Here is a 19211-nt window from a genome sequence, read left to right on the forward strand (position 1 = left end):
CGGCTGAGGCGGCCGGAGCGCCTCACACCGCCACGGCGCGTACGCTGCGTCCGCGCGCGGGTGTTTTAAGAAAACCTGCCGCGTCGGGGTCAGTAGCTTGGCTTGTGTTAGTGTAGGTACACAGTAGTCACGTGTTACACAGATCCTCAAGGACAAGCTGCTATTTTAGTTTTAGAAAACCAAAATCGTGGGGAAACTTTTGAAAGGCAGCACGTGACCACCAGGAAGCAAAGCTGAATCTTGCGCGTTTTAATAGCAACAGCGTTGGCTCAAATAGGGACTTAAAAAGGAGAGGCAGGAATTGATCAATCCGCTCGTGCCTCGGTCTCACTGGCTCTGTGATTTGACATTTCCCAGGTAGACAACAGACCCGGCTGGCATGAGGCAGCCAGCGTCATCTTCCAGACGATTTAGCTTCAGTCCCTCAAGTCTCTCAGAGTTACGACTCAGTGCCTAGGTAATACAAAAATAAGCCAAGCACCAACTTCATTACTGCAAGGAGATTTGCTCTGCACAACAGTGGCCTTATTTTGCATTCAGGGCTCTGCAGGGTGCAGCACTAGTTTGCCAGACCTGGGCCCCTGCAGGAACAGGCAGCCAGTCCTGCTACCCGCAGGGTGAGCATGAGCCAAAAGGCAGCTGCTGCTGCGGCTGGGAGGGCGCGAGCACACCCATTTCAGCAGTAGCGTGGTCTCACACCAAGCTCAAGCTGAACTTCACCTACACTGCATCAGTTTGCTTTTGTTAGCCCAGATTCAGATGCCGGCAGGCTGTTACAGTTAAGCTATCTTTCTTTGCATTTTTATTAAAAAATACGTAACCAAAACATGGAGAATAGAAGTATCAGCCTATCGTGGTAACTTGGTGCTGGGCATTCATGGTTTCTCATTTCTCCCCCTTTTCAGTTCTAGGTCCTAGTTCTTACATGCTTCTGCAGAAGATTTTCATAAGCTGTAGTTCTTGTAGTTCTGTAAGATGCAGCGAGCTCATCTTACAGCTCAGTGCACTCAGAATGAACCTTTTACTGCTTTCTTTGTGCTAGTACTAGCATTGGTAAGATCATTCTGTGAGCTGCTGTAAATCATTAAAATAGCATAAAGCTATCATTACATGATTTTCTACTGGGTTGCCAGAGCAGCCCACAGAAGGATTCAGTGACCACCTAAAGCTGCGTAAGGAAGCAAAGTGGTTTTCCCGATTTTCATTTGCATGTCAGTCTATGAGAGGCATTCAGCTTCCCGTGAATCTGTAGCTTGTATTTGGTTATCACAATTGTGAGGAAGCTTGGAAAACTGTGATGATAGGGCTGCACATATGAGTAACCTGAATACAGTCTGTGATATAATTTTAAAAAAAAAAAAAAAGTAAATTCAGATCACATTATTTAATGGTGGCTGTAACTAAGGAGCTCAGACAAATTTAGGTAAAACCAATCTAGTTAGAAAAATAGTACATTTAATTATTCATCTTAAAATATGTTGGGTAAAGTAACTGATTTATCTTTCTTGTCAGATTTCAGATACACAATGCAGCAGAGGTTTCCATCAATTCTGGAAGGTAAGTTTGTAGCTGTTTGCTTCAGAAGGATGAGAGAGGCTTCTGTTGCATCTTATGTATAAAACCGATTTTATTAAAAACTTACCCCAGGAGATGCTGCAGAAGTGTTTATTATTATGCATAGGTGTGGCTGGAGTGTCAGACTGTTGGATAGAGTCCTCAGAACTGGAGGACTACACGTCCAACAAAACTAGCCACAAACTGGCTCACCTTCAGACATGCCTAACTTACAGCTGACATGGATTTTGCTATTTTTCAGTGTATTACAAATCCAATGAGTGGTCTGGAATTCATGGCATAAGGGAGAATGACCAAATTACATGGTTAAGCAGCAAGAACTGAAGTAAGAAAGATGTGTGATCAATTAAAAAATTATTTTAGAATAATTATTGTAAAAATGTCCACATTAAAATGTCCAGTTCATCTTTTTGATTTCTTGCCTTTGTACTTGTTTTTCAGCCCTCTGTGCCTGAACTGTTTCTTCTTTTTGATGATGCTTTTCACATCCCTATTGTGAAGCCACTTGTCACGCTCTATTTCCCACTGGATCTGTTTGACATCTGTAAGAGGAAAGGTGAGAAGTAAGGAGCCGATGGATACCTCTGACCATCATGTGGAATACAGATGAATCATGTAAAAGTTAAAACTTGGCTACTGTATTTATAAATGTTAATAAAGTGCAAGCTGCCAGGTTTTTTTGACATCAGAGAAAGTTTTGGTTTTTTCATTTCACAAAACATACCCTACCGTCTCAGAATCTCAGAGTTTAAGACCGCTCCTGCCATTGCTTTGTATTTTACTAATGCTAAACATGCTTGTGTTAGGAGTACACAGTGTTTGAGTGCTGCTGTTAACATTTTTCAGGTGACACCAGCAAGACTTGAAAAAGCTCTACAAAGGACTGATTATTCAATCAGTATATACACATTTAATTGATTAGAATTATTTCTGGGAAACTACTCTTGCTTCACCGATATGGCAAGGAAATACTCCAGTAGGTAGATAAAGACAGCCATGCCTTTTGCCTTCCCTTCACAAGAAGCCAGGACACTCTCTATCAGAGCAAAATTCACATGAACGCTTGACAAACAGCATACTGCCCGTCCTTATTTACAGTGTGAAAAGGCCACAGGATAGCCTTTTCCTCTTTTCTGAAGCCTTATTCACTCCAGTAGTCACAGTTAATATTAGCACTGGGCATCTCTCGTAACTGAAGAAAACTGAGTTATGTTTTACTGATGCTGAGCTACTGTCCCTACTGTGATTTCTGTCCGTGTGTGTTTCTGTTAAAGAAGGTACATCTTTTTAAGTACAGACTCTGAAGAGAAAGAAGTAAAACAGCATTACAACTATCTGCTATTTGTAGCGTGTACTTACTTGCATTATCTCTGTTGGCCATGGCGTTCATTCCGATATTGTCAAACTTAGACCCAGCATTTTCATCCAGCAGGTAGCCAAACTTTAAAGAGAGAAATTTTAGTATTTTATTACAAAGAAACAGGTAAAATGCTTGATCGCTTTTTGCTGAGCACTGATCAAACTCACCTCTTCTGCAGATGCCAGTATACTGGCATCTTTGAGTTTTCTCTTCTTTCCTCGGTTGGATCCTTCAAACAAAAAGTATTATTCTTACAAGACAAAATTTCAAGTTCACAAAGACACTAAAACAAAGTGTTACTATGTTTTTAATTTTTTTTTATTTATTTAATGAGACCATCTAAAATAGCTGTGTTAGAAACCTTTATTCTCCACCTCCCCTAAAAAAAAAAGAAAAAAAAAGTTTCCAACCAAGAACTAAATAGAACAAATCTGTGCATCAGGTGTTAGTAACAGATGCACAAACCACCAGTACAACACCATCCTTCCTTCAAAAGTTCCTCCTTCGATTTCCAGTCCTTCAACAGCAGATGGTGACTTTGAATTAGGCCACCCTGGTTGGAGGACAACCTCCTTTTCATTTATGGTTTATTCAAATCTGAACCCAGATCCAAAAGTGTGGATAATCATCTGTACTAAAACCCTCTGATTCCAAAGTTTTCCAGACTGTATTTGTATCAAGCCTTCTCAAACAGAAGTCATGGCAGTGTTTCCTTACCTTCAAGTGATCCCACAAAATTCGTATCTTTCTTACTCTTGCCCTTTTTACTGACAGACTTCAATTGCTTGTCATTGTTCGGGTCTGACAGAAAAAAAAAAAGATACATCAATCCTTCATTCTCACACTGTGTACAATCTATTTAAACCACAGCAGAGACTAAAATTTCTTTTCAAGCACATTTATCATAATGGTCTGAGTCTTTACTTTAAAAAAGTTTAAAACACAGCGCACACAACCAAATCTGGGATTTCTTCAACCCAGACAATTAAAAATAGGTCAGTGGTGTGCCATTCTCTGTGGTTTTTTTCCACAGCACCAAAAAGGAATGAAATACGATACTAAGATACATAAAATATGAAGGCTAAAAGCAGGTGTTATGTAAACCTCAAACATCTGCTTGGTAAGTTGGGTGAAATAATAATCTCATGAGAGATTAGTATGTTAACAGCTGTATGAATAATTTACCTCCCCCACCCTCAATCATCTTTCTGAGACCTTAAGTTATTAGTTGAAATACCCCATTAATCTGTGTTTTTCCAGCCACATAAAGTGTATACTGTGTAAACTCTGCTTTTCAGTTGAAAAGGTAGTAAAACCATGCAGGTGCAACAATCAAGTTATTATTACAATGGTAATAAAAATTTGGGTGCATAGCTGTATTAGAAGAATAAGCTGTTACTTATGAGGTAGGAATTTAAATAAAAGTTACCTCATCTAAAAAAAAAAAAAAAGAACATTACCTAGGTCTAAAGAAATAAAAAAATTACCAAGCACCAGATTTTTTTTTCTCTTTGAGATCTTTTAATATTTCTGCCTCCTGTAGCCAGTTATTTGTGTATAAAGTTACTTTTGTTACTGCCAATGTTTTCGGAATGAAAGGAACATGTCTTATTTGCAAATTTTTATGCCCGGGTGCCTAATTCCCACTCTGACCTAGGAGACTGTGCCAGGAAATGTTTCTCTTAAGACTTCATTGTCCAGAGAAGGAGGAGTTGTCACTTCTTTACTTAAAAGCCAAACCTCCCACCTAGGTAACTAAATCTGAATTTATATATGTAATTACATATTAGATAACCTATTTTTAAAGCTTTTTCTTCTTGATTTTTGATAATAAGTGGTACTTTACCTAGGCTGTTATCATCATCAGACACATCCATAAATACACCTCCTTCTTCATCCATATCCTCTCCAAAGTCTTCCTCCATACTTCCTAAGGAGACTTCCTCATCATCCAGATCACTGAATTCATCTTCATCATCAGAATCCTCCCAGTCACCACTGGATTCCTTGCTTTTTTGGCCTTTCTTTCCGCCTTTGGTTTTCTTTTTTATATTACTAAAAAAATATGTAACAAGCTTAGCATTTCATTTGGCAAAATACTGTTTGCATCTAGATAACATCTATCTACCGGCAAACACTATGTTAGAAAAGTTCAACATCATTGCAAACTACTGTAAAGGTAGGCTGAGACCTAAGAAACATGTATTACGCACTCAGGTATGTTTTCAACATCAGCATATGGAACTGTATGATAAAAGTCAACCATTTTAAGAAGTTCTAGAGAGAATCCTATTCTGAAATTAACAGAAATGGCAGCTTCAGTATTTTATCTCCTACGTGCCTTTGCTCCTTTTCAGAAAGTCTCTTCTGTAAAACACACAAACTGCTCGTATCCCTAGCAACTCTACTAAATGCAGAAATAAGACGACTTTTTTTTTTTTTCCTTAAGAAAAGAAAGGAAACATGGTTCTTCATGTACTAGATGGTTATTTGTTTTTTGTCTCCTCTTTGCTATTTTTTACTCACACCAGTCTGGATCACAAAAATGTTCAGGTTTCACTAGAAGTTTAAGCTTTAATTCTCCTTTCACCTCAAGTAAAAAAGTTTCTGTGCTGATTCGAAAGCAGTACTGCAGATACTTTAAGTAAAAAAGAGGCTACTTAATCATTCACGGTTCACTCGATAATCTTAAAGGTCTTTTCCAACCTAAATGATTCTATGATTAATGAAATTGCTGACTTCCTGAGAATTGAGGTCTGTGATTCTGGATTCCACAAAGTTTATTTACTGCGATAGGTCCAGTTAGAACCAGTCCTTACAGCAGCAGTACCATTATGCTTCATTCTGCTTACTTTTGTACTTGGTAATTCTCAAACCGAAACCTGAGACAATGAAAAACAAGTAAGATTTTACCTTGCTTACTGGGTCACTGCATTGTATAAATAAAATACTACAGGTCTCACGTGTCAAGCCAGCAGACTGTAAGCACCACAGGACCACGATGCTCCATTATGGGACACGCAGAAAAGCAGCATTAACCAGCATTCAACTGCTATTGCCTTTTTTGCAAGGTGATACTCTTGAGTCTTTTTGAAAAAGGTCTATCCAATTTTGCAGAGTAAAATTCTATATAGGTATTAAAACAAGAGATGAAAGAACCAATTTGAAGTCTTACCCAGCAAAATCAAGGTCATCCTGGCCAACATCAATGGCATTATCTGCAGCTTCAAATGTATCTAGGGGGAAAAAAATTGTTTATTACTACAAAACAAAGTCAAACAAAGAAATATGAAGTCATTGCAAAATATATTATTTTTAGATATCATTTTCCTGAATAGTTTATATGATCTGCATCAGCAACAAAGGGCCCTGATACCAAAGGGTTCATACTCCTATAGAAAAGTACTCCACAAAAGAGTTACCTAAAGCTAACCGGACTTTTTCTGAAAAAATATTTTTCTTTGAAAGATACTGTTTTCTTTTATCCAGGATGTAATTTCTAGCCAGAACTAGATGATGCGGGAAGCAGACGGACACAAATGGACACACAATTGCTCAGTGATTCAAACTTAGTTGGCAGGTGGCATATCACAAGTCTCAAACACTTGCTCCAAGTCAGATAGAACAAAGACTCAATTAAGATACCCCAAGCAAGTGTCCTGCCAGCTAACCTCTATGTTAATTTTCAGATTAGAAGTATTCACTGTAATTGTTGACAGAAAAGCAAGCAGACTAGAGGATGAAAGCTCCTATCATTGAATTCACTTAGGAACAAATTGCTATATAAAAAGCAGGTAAAAACAAAATCTGAAAAATTACAACTGTTCTGTTTCAAAGAGTAAACGCTAACATGAGAGGGTCCTTAATTTAAGCTTCTGAATTTATGAAGCAAATTCTCAGACAGTCAACTTATTAGAGATACTAACAATAAAACAACAAACACAATTAGTAACAGATTCTTGTCATAACTAAGACCATATTAATTGCGTCACTAAGGAAGAACCCTGCTATGGGAGTTCAGAATTCTCTAAAAATACTGTACAAAACAGTTACGGAGAGCTAATTGGATTTTTTTTTCCAAATACGTATATTACTGTGTAAGTAAAATATGAAATCATAAAGTAATGGACATTTTATTATCACAAATTTGAATTCTGGAACAAATCATACACTAATTCCAAAGCAAACAAAGTACATGCTACCGGAAGAGCTCAGACTACTGCAGAAGTTTGCCAAGGCCCTAGCTGAACAAATAACCTCCTGAAAGATGTTAGGAACAATGAGAGAAACCGTAAGGAAGATCGAAAAAAGCCAAGCAGTAAAGAAAGAATAGAAGCAAATGTTACATCCTGTGAGAAAAAGTTATTTAACTCTCAGACTACATTATGAAAAGAACAAAAAGGCATGAACTGCCACACATTGAGTTTATGTTCAAAATCAGACGATTTCCAACCATTTGAACAAGCTGAACACTACTGGAGTAGCTAGAGCAAGACCTCTTTTACAAGATGGCCATCCAGTTGGCTTATGTGATGGATCGTATGAACTGTAGTAGCTGTAGTAGCATAGAATGGGAACTGGAAAGCCAGTTTTCTTCCACTTCCATATTCCTGTATCTGGCTCTTTTATAAAATATAAACTATAAAAAGGACAAATTAATAATTTGCAAAAGCAGGAAATATTGGGATAGTTACTGCAAGGAAAAACACAACCTTACCCAATGCTCTTTCAAATTCATCATCATCTACATCTTCCACACTTTCTTCATCATCCTCACGCTTTTGTTTCTCTCTCTTCTTATCGAACTTTGAATAAAATCTGAAATAATATATTGCTCTCAGACACAAAATTACAGGTGATGATCTTTATGACAAGCTTTTTAAAAAAAAACAAGCTTCAGATTGTTACACGTGTATGTTGCCAGTTGAAAATTGTAAGTAGTGGTTTCAAACACATCTCAAATCAGAGAGTTATATTTTCTTTGTTTTTCAAAGAGTAAGCCACTACTGTAAGACTTAAAACAAATTTCACAGCCAAAGGTGCCAGAAATTATTTTGAAAATAGTGAATTTATAAAAGGGCACAAGAAAGACGTGAAAATCTGCCTTATACTGATAAGGAAGAAAGGATCAATTCAACTTGAATCTAATTGAGGGGGAAAAAATATATAAAAGAGATTCACCCATTAAGTTCTGTTAAATTTTTCCCCATAGCCCTCCTCTTTTGTGTGCTTAGTTTTACCTTCTGTCAGCCATTTTAAACCACCTTCTCTCCTTCATTTCGTATTAAAGAACCACCAAACACAGAAGGCAATTTTGATTATATACAAGAGCAAGAGTACAGCACTTCATATGGAAGACTTTAAATGTGACTTTCAAAGTTTCAGTCATCTCCAATGTGACAATACTGTTAACTTTTCAGACAGGGGCATGTTTTTAAGCTACTTTTCTTTAATCTCAAAATTAATACCACTATTTTATTTATTTATTAATATTATATTCCTCAATATTATAGTATCAATTAATTAAAATTAGTAAGTTCCATTAACCTGATACTTCAAAAATTTTTAAAAGCCCCTACAGCAATTAATATGTTAAACAAAACAAAAAAAAAAACCAAAGTGAATTAAACAAAATAAATGACTAATTCAAACACTGATTTCCTAAGGAGACACCCACAGGTAACCAGTATTTTGATCTAATAAGAACAAATCTTTGCCAAATGTGTATCACTTCAATTTTAGTGTTACAGCTAACACTGCTATACAGTTTTTATATCATAATCTGAAAGGAAAGCCAACTAAACGGAAAGAACTATGAATAATTAAAAAAAAAATACACAGAAAACTAGCTCCTCTGACTTTTTTTGCATTGTTCCATTCTAATAAGCTTTGATGCTAATAACATAAACAAGGTATATTCAGGGTTTTTTTAAATATACTTCTAATGCATAGGAATTACAACCCATAAGACATTCATTATTACCCATTTATTACAATGTCAGCTTACTTAATTTCAGACTACAAGCACTGATTGCCTTTGTTCTTAAGTGATATTCTTTCCTAAGCACTTTTGACAAATGTTGAAATTACGTTCTAAGGAAAATACTATCATCACAAGTCACTCAACCAAATTTTGCAAACACTTGGAATACCAGAGAATACTTATGAAATGTAATGGGGTTTGATGGCATTGCATTAAAAAGCATTTAAAATGAATGTTCACAAGTATTTCATTACCTGTGAAAAAACACTTCATCCACTGGAATTTTGCTTTCATCTTTGGCACGGAACTCCTTACTGTTCACTGCAAAAACAAAAAAAGAACTGATTTTACCTGAAGTTGAAATGACCGTTATTCTTTTAAAAGATTAAACAGCATGCACAGACAGAAGTACGCAGATAGATACCTAGTGTCATTTGCGTCATATATCAGCAAGGGAAGTTTTGCAATCACCTACAGCAAAGAAGAAAAAAAACCACCTAGGAAATAAGATAAACTCGCTGTCATGCACTAAGACACTGGAACTGCTTCTGCTCAGCACTTCTGGCAGTAGAAATGTTTGTCAGCAGCTGCAAGGCAGGACCATACACCAGCTGAGCATGTTGAAGAAGGGATCAAGCCTCACCCTGCCTCCATTTCTGAGGAACTGAGGCAAAATATGACACTGCAACAGCAGATTGACTAGGGTATTGTTCAGGTTCCCTGTGGAGAAGCTTTTTACCCTCCATACATTCCCCTTCCCTCCTTCACCTCAGAAGTAAATCCAAGTAGAAAGAGCTACTGATTATCTCAGTAGGCACAGATTGTAATATTTTCTAAGTGACAAGGGTCCAAGTTTCTGAAACCAGATCAGCATCCTTACAGAAGGACTCTTCAAATGGAGTCCTGAGATTTGCAATCTCAGTTCTCTAAGCCTCAGCAGAGATCAGCTACGTGCAACAAGTGCAGATTTTTGTATCCATATTAATATATCCATATTTTTGTATCAGATGTTTCATTTGTAGAACACTTAAATTCCTCAAATCCAGTTCTAAATGCTCAGTCTGCTCCTTCAACTCAGAATAAACTAAAGAATGCAATAAACAAACTGTACCTTCAAATGCATTCTAGGTAAAAATTCCTACTTTAAGCTTTAATAGCCATAAAACCATGCATCAGTAAAGGTACATCAGCTAATCTGTATAACTAAAATCTCTGTGCAACACAAAGACTCAAAATTAGAGGAAAGCACATCCCTGGGAATGCTACAGAGATTCCACAGAGGATGGTACCTCTTCTGTCCTCAAGCAGCACGTTTTACCGATGGTTTACCCTGATTTTTTAACTGCTGGTTCTTACCACCAAATCCCGCCCTTAATTGTTGGAAACAGTGGGACTAGACAAAAGGCAGCCTCTTTCTGGAGACAGAAAGGCTCTTAGCAAAATAACAGTGCCAAAGATACCTTACACTAATCCTAACAATAGCTGCAGCTGGAGCATTGTATGGAGTAATCCATATCATTTAATGAAAGAGCTTAATGTGATTTAAATCATTATATAAATCCATTTTCTGAGATTTTAAGTCATTTTTCAATCAAAATAAGCAGAATAAAAGTGGTTATATGATAACTTGGAAACAAATAAAAACATCAACAACGTAATATTACTGTATTAACTACTGCTAGATCAGCATATGTTTTAAAGATTTTTATATAATCTTAGATATTTTTAAGAACTTTAAAAAAACATTATTCATAAAACTAGGATGCCAGACATAAGAATGGCATGTTTGCGAGCAGAAAATTTAGTTAGTATTTTATAAATTCATGTGCTTCTGGGGTTAGTACCCTAACAGATTGCTCTCCTCACTAGAAATATCATTAGCTGGAATAAATTCTAAGGCTTTTTTAGCCTTTTTTCCCCCATAATGGGTCACATTGCCAGCTACAAGCAAATTTGTAACAATGTTCTGAACTTTTTATAAAAGATTGCAAATCTACTCTTTACCCAGGGGGTGTATTTCCTCTTAGGAGAATGCAGGAAAAAGATAACTTAGCATAAGAGAAGGTATAGGAAGCGTATGCAGGTCACAGCAAAAATAGCACAGAAAACAAAGCATGTAGTTTTCAGTAGCTCCGTCCTTTGCTGTTACGCATTTCTTAATGGAATGGCTAAACAGAAGGTATGATCTTTATCATGCATTGCTTAAAAAAAGAGGAACTACTACAATAGAAAGTAATTGACAATTATGGGGGAAAAACAGAGAGAAAAGAAAGATCTTAAAAAAATTTGGTGTGTAGCCAAGTGCTACAGTAGAAGACAAAGTTTTTTCCTACTCAAGAGGCTAACAGTTGAAGTAACTGACTTTCTCTGTGTCATTTGGCCCCTCCCTACAAGGACACTGAGGTGCTGAAGCATGTCCAGAGAAGGGCAACAAAGCTGGTGAAGGGTCTGGAGAACCAGTCTTATGAGGAGCAGCTGAGGGAACTGGGACTCTTTAGTCTGGAGGAGGCTGAGGGGACACCCTATCGTGCTCTACAACTACCTGAAAGGAGGTGGTGGTAAGGTGGATATTGGTCTCTTCTCCCAAGGAACTAACGAGAGGACGAGAGGAAATGGCCTCAAGTTGCGCTGAGGGAGGTTTAGATTGGTCATTAGGAAAAATTTCTTCACTGAAAAAGTGGTCAAGCATTGGAACAGGCTGCCCAGGGAAGTGCTTGAGTCACTATCCCTGAAGGTATTTAAAAGACACGGAGACGTGGCGCTTAGGGACATGGTTTAGTGGGCATGGTGGTGTTGGGTTGACTGTTGGACTCGATGATCTTAGAGGTCTCTTCCAACCTTAATGATTCTATGATTTGTTCTTAAAATGATTCAGTGGATCCAAAGTTTCAGCTGTGGAGATCCCATGCACCCTTAAAAGAAGATTAGACCCTGAACATCAGGCACCACCACTGCACTCCTGATGGACAGCACTTTCCTTTATTGTCAACAGAAATAGCATAGACAGTGCAGATGACACATGTCTACAACAACCAGCCAAGAATTTTTTAGCCATCTCAATCTTAACTGAAAAGGGGCTGGTTTACTGTCGTGGTTTAACCCAGCAGGCAGCCAAACATGACGCAGCCACTCGCTCACTCCCCCCGCCTTCCCCCCAGTGGGACGGGGAAAGAATCGGAAGAATGAGAAAAACTCGTGGGTTGAGATGAAGACAGTTAACAGAACAGAAAAGGGAAAATAATAATAATAATAATAGAATATACAAAATGAGTGATGCACAATGCAATTGCTCACCACCTACGCTGACGGATAACCAAGTAGCGATCGTTACTTCCTGGATCACGCCTATCATTCATATACTGAACATGACGTCACATGGTATGGAATACCCGTTGGCCAGCTGGGCCAGCTGTCCCAGCTATGCTCCCTCCCCGCCTCTTCCAGAGCATGGAAGCTGAATGTCCTTGACTAGCCCTGCTAGCCAGGGTACTTAGCAACAACTAAAAACATCAGTATGTTATCAACATTCTTCTCATACTAAATCCAAAACACAGCATTAGGAAGAAATTTAACTCTATCCCAGCCGAAACCAGGACACTTACCTGCAAGATTCTGCGTATCTTTCATAAACTGCTTCTTCTTCGGCTGCATTACCACACTGCTGGTGTTTTCTGTAGCAGAACATAAATCAGAAACAAATTACTTTATTACTATTGATGCAAAACTGTGAGGAGTGAGCAATACACCAGACGGTTTTGCTGCCATCCATAAGGACCTCAAAAGGCTGGAGAAATGGACTGACAGGAACTTCACGCAGTTCAACAAAGGGAAGTGCAAAGTCCTGCACCTAGGGAGGAACAACCCCATGCACCAGATACATGCTGGGGGCTGCCCAGCTGGAAAACAGCTTGGGAGAAAAGACCCTGGGTGTCCTGGTGGACACCAAGTTGACCGTGAGCCAGCAATGTGCCCCTGCAGCAAAAAAGGCTGACAGTATCCTTGACTGCATTAGGTGGAATGTTCCCAGCAGGTGGAGGGAGGTGGTCCTTCCCCTCTACTCAGCACTGGTGAGACCACACCTGGAGTGGTCTCCTAGCCTCCCCAGTACAAGGCAGACGTGGGCATACTGGACAGAGTCCAGCAAAGGGCCACTAAGATGATGAAGGGACTGGAGCATCTCTCCTGTGAGGAAAGGTTGAGAGAGCTAAGATTGTTCAGCTTGGAGTAGAGGAGGCTCAGGGCGATCTCATCAACGTATATAAATACCTGAAGGGAGGGTGTAAAAGAAGACAGAGCCAGGTACTTTTCAGTGGTGCCCATGACAAAGCAGGAGGTGATGGGCACAAACTGAAACACAGGAGACTCCATCTGAATATCAGGAAACACTTTTTCACTGTGAGGACGACTGTGCACTGGCACAGGCACAGGCAGTGGAGTCTCCATTCTTGGAGACATTCAAAAGCCATCTGGACAGCCTGGGCAGCCTGCTCTATGTGGCCCTGCTTGAGCAGATGACCTTCAGAGGTCCCTTCCAACCTCAACCATTCTGTAGTCTTTACATTCCCCTATCACTTTGCCTATTCTGCTAGGTTAGCAGTTTCTGCACTGTGGATGTGAGAGGCAGCAGTATGTGATTGTCAGCTGGTTCTGAGTTGCAGACATCTCTCTTGCAGCCCTGAAGACTGATCCCACTCCTCTGTTGCACCACATGCACCCCGAACAACACTTGACAAGCACAAAGGGTTACTTGGCAATCTGAGAGAAAAAAGAGTTTGGTCACCATAAATAATCAAGATCATATGCTAATACGTACAGAGAAGTTTGTACCTTTGCCTTTATGGAGTTTGGGATTTCTGTACACAAAGCGGTCCAAGAATCTCATTAATGTGAAATCCTGCAAAGGGTCACCAGAGTACTGAATGTGATTTCCCTGAAAGAAGAAAAAAGCCAAAAATCATTAAGGTCTTCATTTTAGAAAGATAGCAACTAAACACAGAGGACTCATAACAGTCCAAGAACAACATTAAACCACACTTTGAAAAGACAAAGACGTGGGAATACTTCACCACATAAGTCTGACCAGTTAATACACTCCTGTATAGGTTGTTATTTTTGGAATTTCAATTTTTTCTTAACTAAAAAACACCTCCTTCACTTTGTTTCAATGATGAACTGCCTTGCAATGTACTGTGCTAATAGCAGTTAATACCCAACACTACTTGGATACCATATTTTCTAATGGAAATACATATTTTAAATAAGTATTTGTGTAAGTTCGAGTATTTTTGGCATGATACTACAACAGTATTAAGAAAGAATTTGTTCCAACAGCAGTTCCCCACATAAAAACCCCACGTTAAATAAAAAGATAGACCAAAATTCTAAAAAAGCTTTAAGAATCATGTAATACCCACATTTCTACCAAGTTAATTACTTCTGTGAGCAGTCTCTTTTACATAGAACACTTTAATTCCATGAAAAGCTTTGCGTTTGAGTGTATGTTAGCGCTGCAGAGCTGCTAGTTACCTGCAGAGTGCAAGGAGGCTTTATAATGTATTTTTTCAAATGGCAAAAGACAGCTGACATAAAAATCAAACTTCAAAGCTACAGACTAGTAAAAACACTTACTTCTAGAATTGTTTTTGCGAATAGGGCCACAGATGGATGAAAATGTTCAGAAAGCTGAAAAACACAAATCACTTATTTATTTCTACTTTAAAAATAAACGCAATCATTACTCATGTTGACGTATCAGACTCCTGACAACACCACTATGTCATAAGGCCACTCTGTCATAAGGTAACTCACCAAATAACACACAGAAGCATGTAGTAGTGCAAGGCTGATGTGCTCTGCCCTTGAACAACTGAAGAACTTTGAATTCTAATCTTTTGTTTGCATTAACTAAATACATTCTCACTTACAATTTTATTTAATTCCACACTAAAAAGCTTTAGTGATATAAAGCTAAGATCCAAAAGTCAAAAAAGATTATTATTGTCCAAATCTTCACTTAAAAATTCCTGTTCTCTACTTCGGAGTATCAGCATTGTATGCAACATATACAGGCTTAAAGCTGAACAATGTGTCAGCTTTAACCTTTCTGTTACGTTACCCAGGTAGCTACTCCAAGAATAACCAAGTTAATTTTCTTCTCTCAATACAAGGGCCATACTAAGAAACACAGTAATCAGCAACATAGAATGTCTTACCTTCTTCAGTTCCCAAAGGCTTGTACTTTCAGCACCACAGTATAAAGGACTTCGGTGCATAGGATCATATGAAGCTAAAAAAGCCTGAGGGGCAGAGGAGAAGAAAACAACTTAAGTTTCCTCAGGCAACTTTACAGGAGCATTATTTTCATTTCATGACAGTAATGCTGCCCATCATTATTAGCTGGACAGGCCACAGGTTCATTCAGCTGCCCTTCCCCAGTATCTGATCAGGTGCACGGGTGCGTTCCTACGTGCTTCTGAGGAAGCTCCTGAAAACCCCTGCTCAGTTCCAAAAGGTCCTCAGGAAAGAGTGAAACTAGAAGCAGGTTCAAAGCTAGATGAATTGTTCTAGCAAGCTTCACAAGCAAATGAGCAGTTACACATCCTAACCTTGGCTACATTGCTCTGAAGGTATTTGAACATGGAAGCAAAAAAATCCCGAGCCTGTTCATTCCTTAGGCACAAATGCAATAAACTGCATAAAGTGAAATTCGTTAGCAGATTCAGTCTCTTGATCACTGCTGAGCTAACAGATAAAGAAAAATCATTCTGACCGATTGCTTTGAATCAAACCTCAATTTGAAAAACTAAAATAATGTTTTAATCGCTTAATTTTACAACAAGTCTTGATCAACACGTCACTTTTACGGAATGTTAGAAGTTAAACGAATTATATTTTCTTGCTAATTTACCTCCCATATTTAGGTGATGCACCCATGAGGCTGCTGAATTTGAATCGTTTGTTTTAGCAGAACTTTCCGTTGTGCTCCTCTCTTCACCTTCTACTTCTTTGTCTGCATCCACAAATTTTTCCTCATCCTCTTCAGACTCTTCTTGATCCTTAAAGCACTCTTCATCATCCGACTCCTAGCAACAAAAAATGTCAGCAAACAGCTTTTCCTTTCCAGTTTTATTCTGATTTATTAGAAAAATGCACATACAGTTCTTAATAAGCTACTTACAAAAATGTAAACAAATGATGGCCAATGTTTAAGCAATACAGATTTTTGGCCTTGATACAGGACTTAAAATTGAACTTTATAGCTTATATCACACAAGTGTAATAGTCCCTCCCCACCTGAAGAAAGAAAAAAAAAGCCAGTCCTGCCTAGCTATACTGCAGACAGAAGAAACAAACAGGCCATGTTTTGACAAAGTTTTTGGGTGAAGAATGTTCACCTGCTTACTTATACAGCATTTAGCAAAATAATCCTCTCTCCATGAATGAAATCCATAGGACCCGCTAGAATGCCTAAAACACCTTCATCTATGCAGACTTTTAATGTAGTTATAACTGTTCAAGTGCTTTCTCCCATAACATAACATAACATACTAGCAAACCCTCAGGTTACTAATAAACAGGTTAGGGAAAGGTGCTTATGAAAACAGCTCTTATTGAAAAAACAATGAGATAAAGAAATCATCTTATACCGCATGATCCTGTAACTGGACCCTTAACTCCGGTTTTACTTTCAGAAGTTCAGATAGAAGGTACAGGGTTCCACAAATGAAGGGTGGCATTTGTCCACAAGTGACTTGAAGTAATCTCTTCACAAAGGCCTTCACGCGCCGTAACACTACATCTGCCTTCAGAGATTTATAAACAAGATTAAGAAACATGGATGGCTTCGAGCAGGTTGCTAAAGCAGGATCTAGAAGTTTCCTGTAGAAAACACAGGAGAAAATATTGCTGATTGTCATAATGCACGTAGAAGAATAATTGCTATTAACAACAATCATCTACATTTTTCAGAGTGCCATCTAAAAGACCAGTGACAGCTTGTTCCCCCATACTCAAAACCATTACAATCAACCCTGAACTGTCAACAGCTGTGTAATAATTCCACCTATATATGAGACACTGAAGTTTAAAAAAAACCCTGTATCAGTAAACAAAAAAAACTGTAAGAAAATATAAAGAAACTGAGTTCAGCTGAAAACAGTTTCAAAATTTGAGATATTCAAAGTGAGAAACTAATCTGATTTATTCAGATGTTCAAAAAATAGAAAGAAAATCATTAGCAACTGGCATGCTTCACAATCAGACCAGACATATGTGTTGGCAAGTTCATTTTCTACTCCACCTTTTTTCCAGGCTGCCAGGCACAGGAAGGCCCCTAAATACATTGCACGTTCTGGGGGAACTTGAGTTCCCTTTTTAAAAAATCAGCAACTTCCCTTTGGTCTACTAAACAGAAGCCTGTAAGGATCCTACAAAGAGTCTAAACAGTCAGCTGGGACAAAAAAGAGATACTTTTATAACACAAGGCTTTCCAACTACACAAATTAAATCATCTAAAGAATTCATTAATATAATATTCTCCTGCACCCCCACGAAAAAAGGAAACAAGATTTTAGGCTACTACGTGACTAAACCACAGTACCTGTAAAAGTGATTTCAGAAGAAGTAGTTATCTATTAGTTTCAAATAATACCTGGAATTAAAACATGCCACTGGAAAACAGTGCACAGGATGAAATGCCTATGTTGTGTTCTCAGGATCTATCACTACCATTTGTTTTATCCCCACGTTAAGTCAATGAAATCACATACTTTCTCTTCTAGCTCGTACAAAAGGTCAGAAATTTTTACCCAATGAGACGCAAACCTCGCAAGATCTTAAAAGCAAAGTAAGTGTTTCTACTACTTTAAATTAATGGTGACTACCTCATAAAATCAAATTTATATAAAAAATGCAGACCTGTCACTTACTTGTATAGTGCTGCGTAGTACCTATCCGACACAGTCTGCTGAGAGTCCATCACTTGAAACAGTAACATCAGGGCCTGGACACTGGTACCGAAGTTCACAAGATGCAGAACTTTAAACAACGTGTCCATTTGTTCTTTCACTTTCTCATCACCAGTCTCAGCATAAGGGTAAGCTCTGTTCACCCCACAAAGAAGAGCACTGAGCATTTTGGATTCAACATCTTTTTTCTTAATGCAGTTCCGAAAAAAGCAGAAGTACAAAGTTATCAGTTTGTTAGCCAACGCACTTTCTTCATGACTGAGGACTATCTGATTTAGAAAGCAAATGGCATAATATTGAGTCTTCACATTAATGTTTGACCGGTACAAAAGCCTCTCCACCTCACTGCACACGACTCCCTTCATATTTGGATGCTTGTTAAGTAATGTCTCCAAAAGATAAGAGGCTTTGGTGGCGATTTTGTTCTGAGGGTCTCCCAGTTTATTTACCAGCTGAACAAGCAGAACCTTCTCCTGCTCAGGCTTGTTACAGAGAAGCTCGTGGGCAACCGCCAGCGCTCGGGATTTTGTTGCCGTCAGAGAATCATGACTCAGTGTTTCTAACGCTTGCACAAACTCTGCCACCTGCAGCTTCAGGTGATGCTCAAAGTACCACAGTATCAACCGTCTGTCTCTTGAATCCTTGTTGCCACTCGATATCTTCTCTATGTTGTTAAATGGTCGCTGCGAGAAAGACCATAATTTTCGATTGTCTGGTAAGAGATCTGAAATGAGAAGCTCCTTGAATGTATCCAAAGCCATAAGGCTCTGATGCCTGCTGCCCTTTTTCTTTATGAGGTTTACCAAGTTCTCAACAAACTGGAGACTGTGGACAGGACTGTCCTGAATGAGAAGGGTCATGGCTGCCATCCTGTCAGCCAAGGTACCCGATGACACAACAGTTTTCATCCATGCCGAAGAGGCCCCCTTCTGATAATCTGTCTTATTCTTATACAGATCTGTCTCATGATGGTACAGCTTTTGGGCCAAGGCCTTATACTTGGACAGAAGCATCTGATTTTGTGGCTCTGAAGAGAATTCGTTGGTGTATTCTAGATCGTACCATTTGCCCCCTGGTTTGATCAGTATCACTTGCCTAGCTTGAAATTCAAAATCTTCTTCCAGCCTATCTTTCTTTGCTGAAAGGTGCTGGTCCTGATCACCACCAGCTTGCTCCTTCTTGCTCTCTTTCACACCGCTTGCCTTTTCCTTGACTTTTTTTTCTTTTCTCCCTTCTAACGAAGGAGGGTTAGTTTCTTTCTTGCTCTTCTCTTTCTTCGGGGGCTTCTCTTTCTCCTCGCTGCCGCCACTGTCCTCCTCCCCCTCCT

General features: G+C 38.7%; 1 protein-coding gene across 1 annotated transcript; it reads right to left on the reverse strand.

The window, feature by feature from the left end:
* Positions 1–1805: 1805 nt before the first annotated feature.
* Positions 1806–19206, reverse strand: CEBPZ (CCAAT/enhancer binding protein (C/EBP), zeta; the record flags this gene model as incomplete). The annotated part of the gene is made up of 15 exons (XM_009584053.1): positions 1806–2117; positions 2935–3016; positions 3103–3164; positions 3653–3736; positions 4782–4990; positions 6111–6171; positions 7653–7753; positions 9173–9239; positions 12521–12589; positions 13746–13848; positions 14547–14600; positions 15131–15214; positions 15818–16000; positions 16565–16796; positions 17846–19206. Coding segments are annotated over 15 exons (2892 nt in total), but the record flags the coding sequence as incomplete, so codon positions are not given.
* Positions 19207–19211: the final 5 nt, after the last annotated feature.

Source organism: Fulmarus glacialis, unplaced genomic scaffold, assembly GCF_000690835.1.
Source record: "Fulmarus glacialis isolate BGI_N327 unplaced genomic scaffold, ASM69083v1 scaffold5358, whole genome shotgun sequence".
Lineage (NCBI taxonomy): Eukaryota > Metazoa > Chordata > Aves > Procellariiformes > Procellariidae > Fulmarus > Fulmarus glacialis.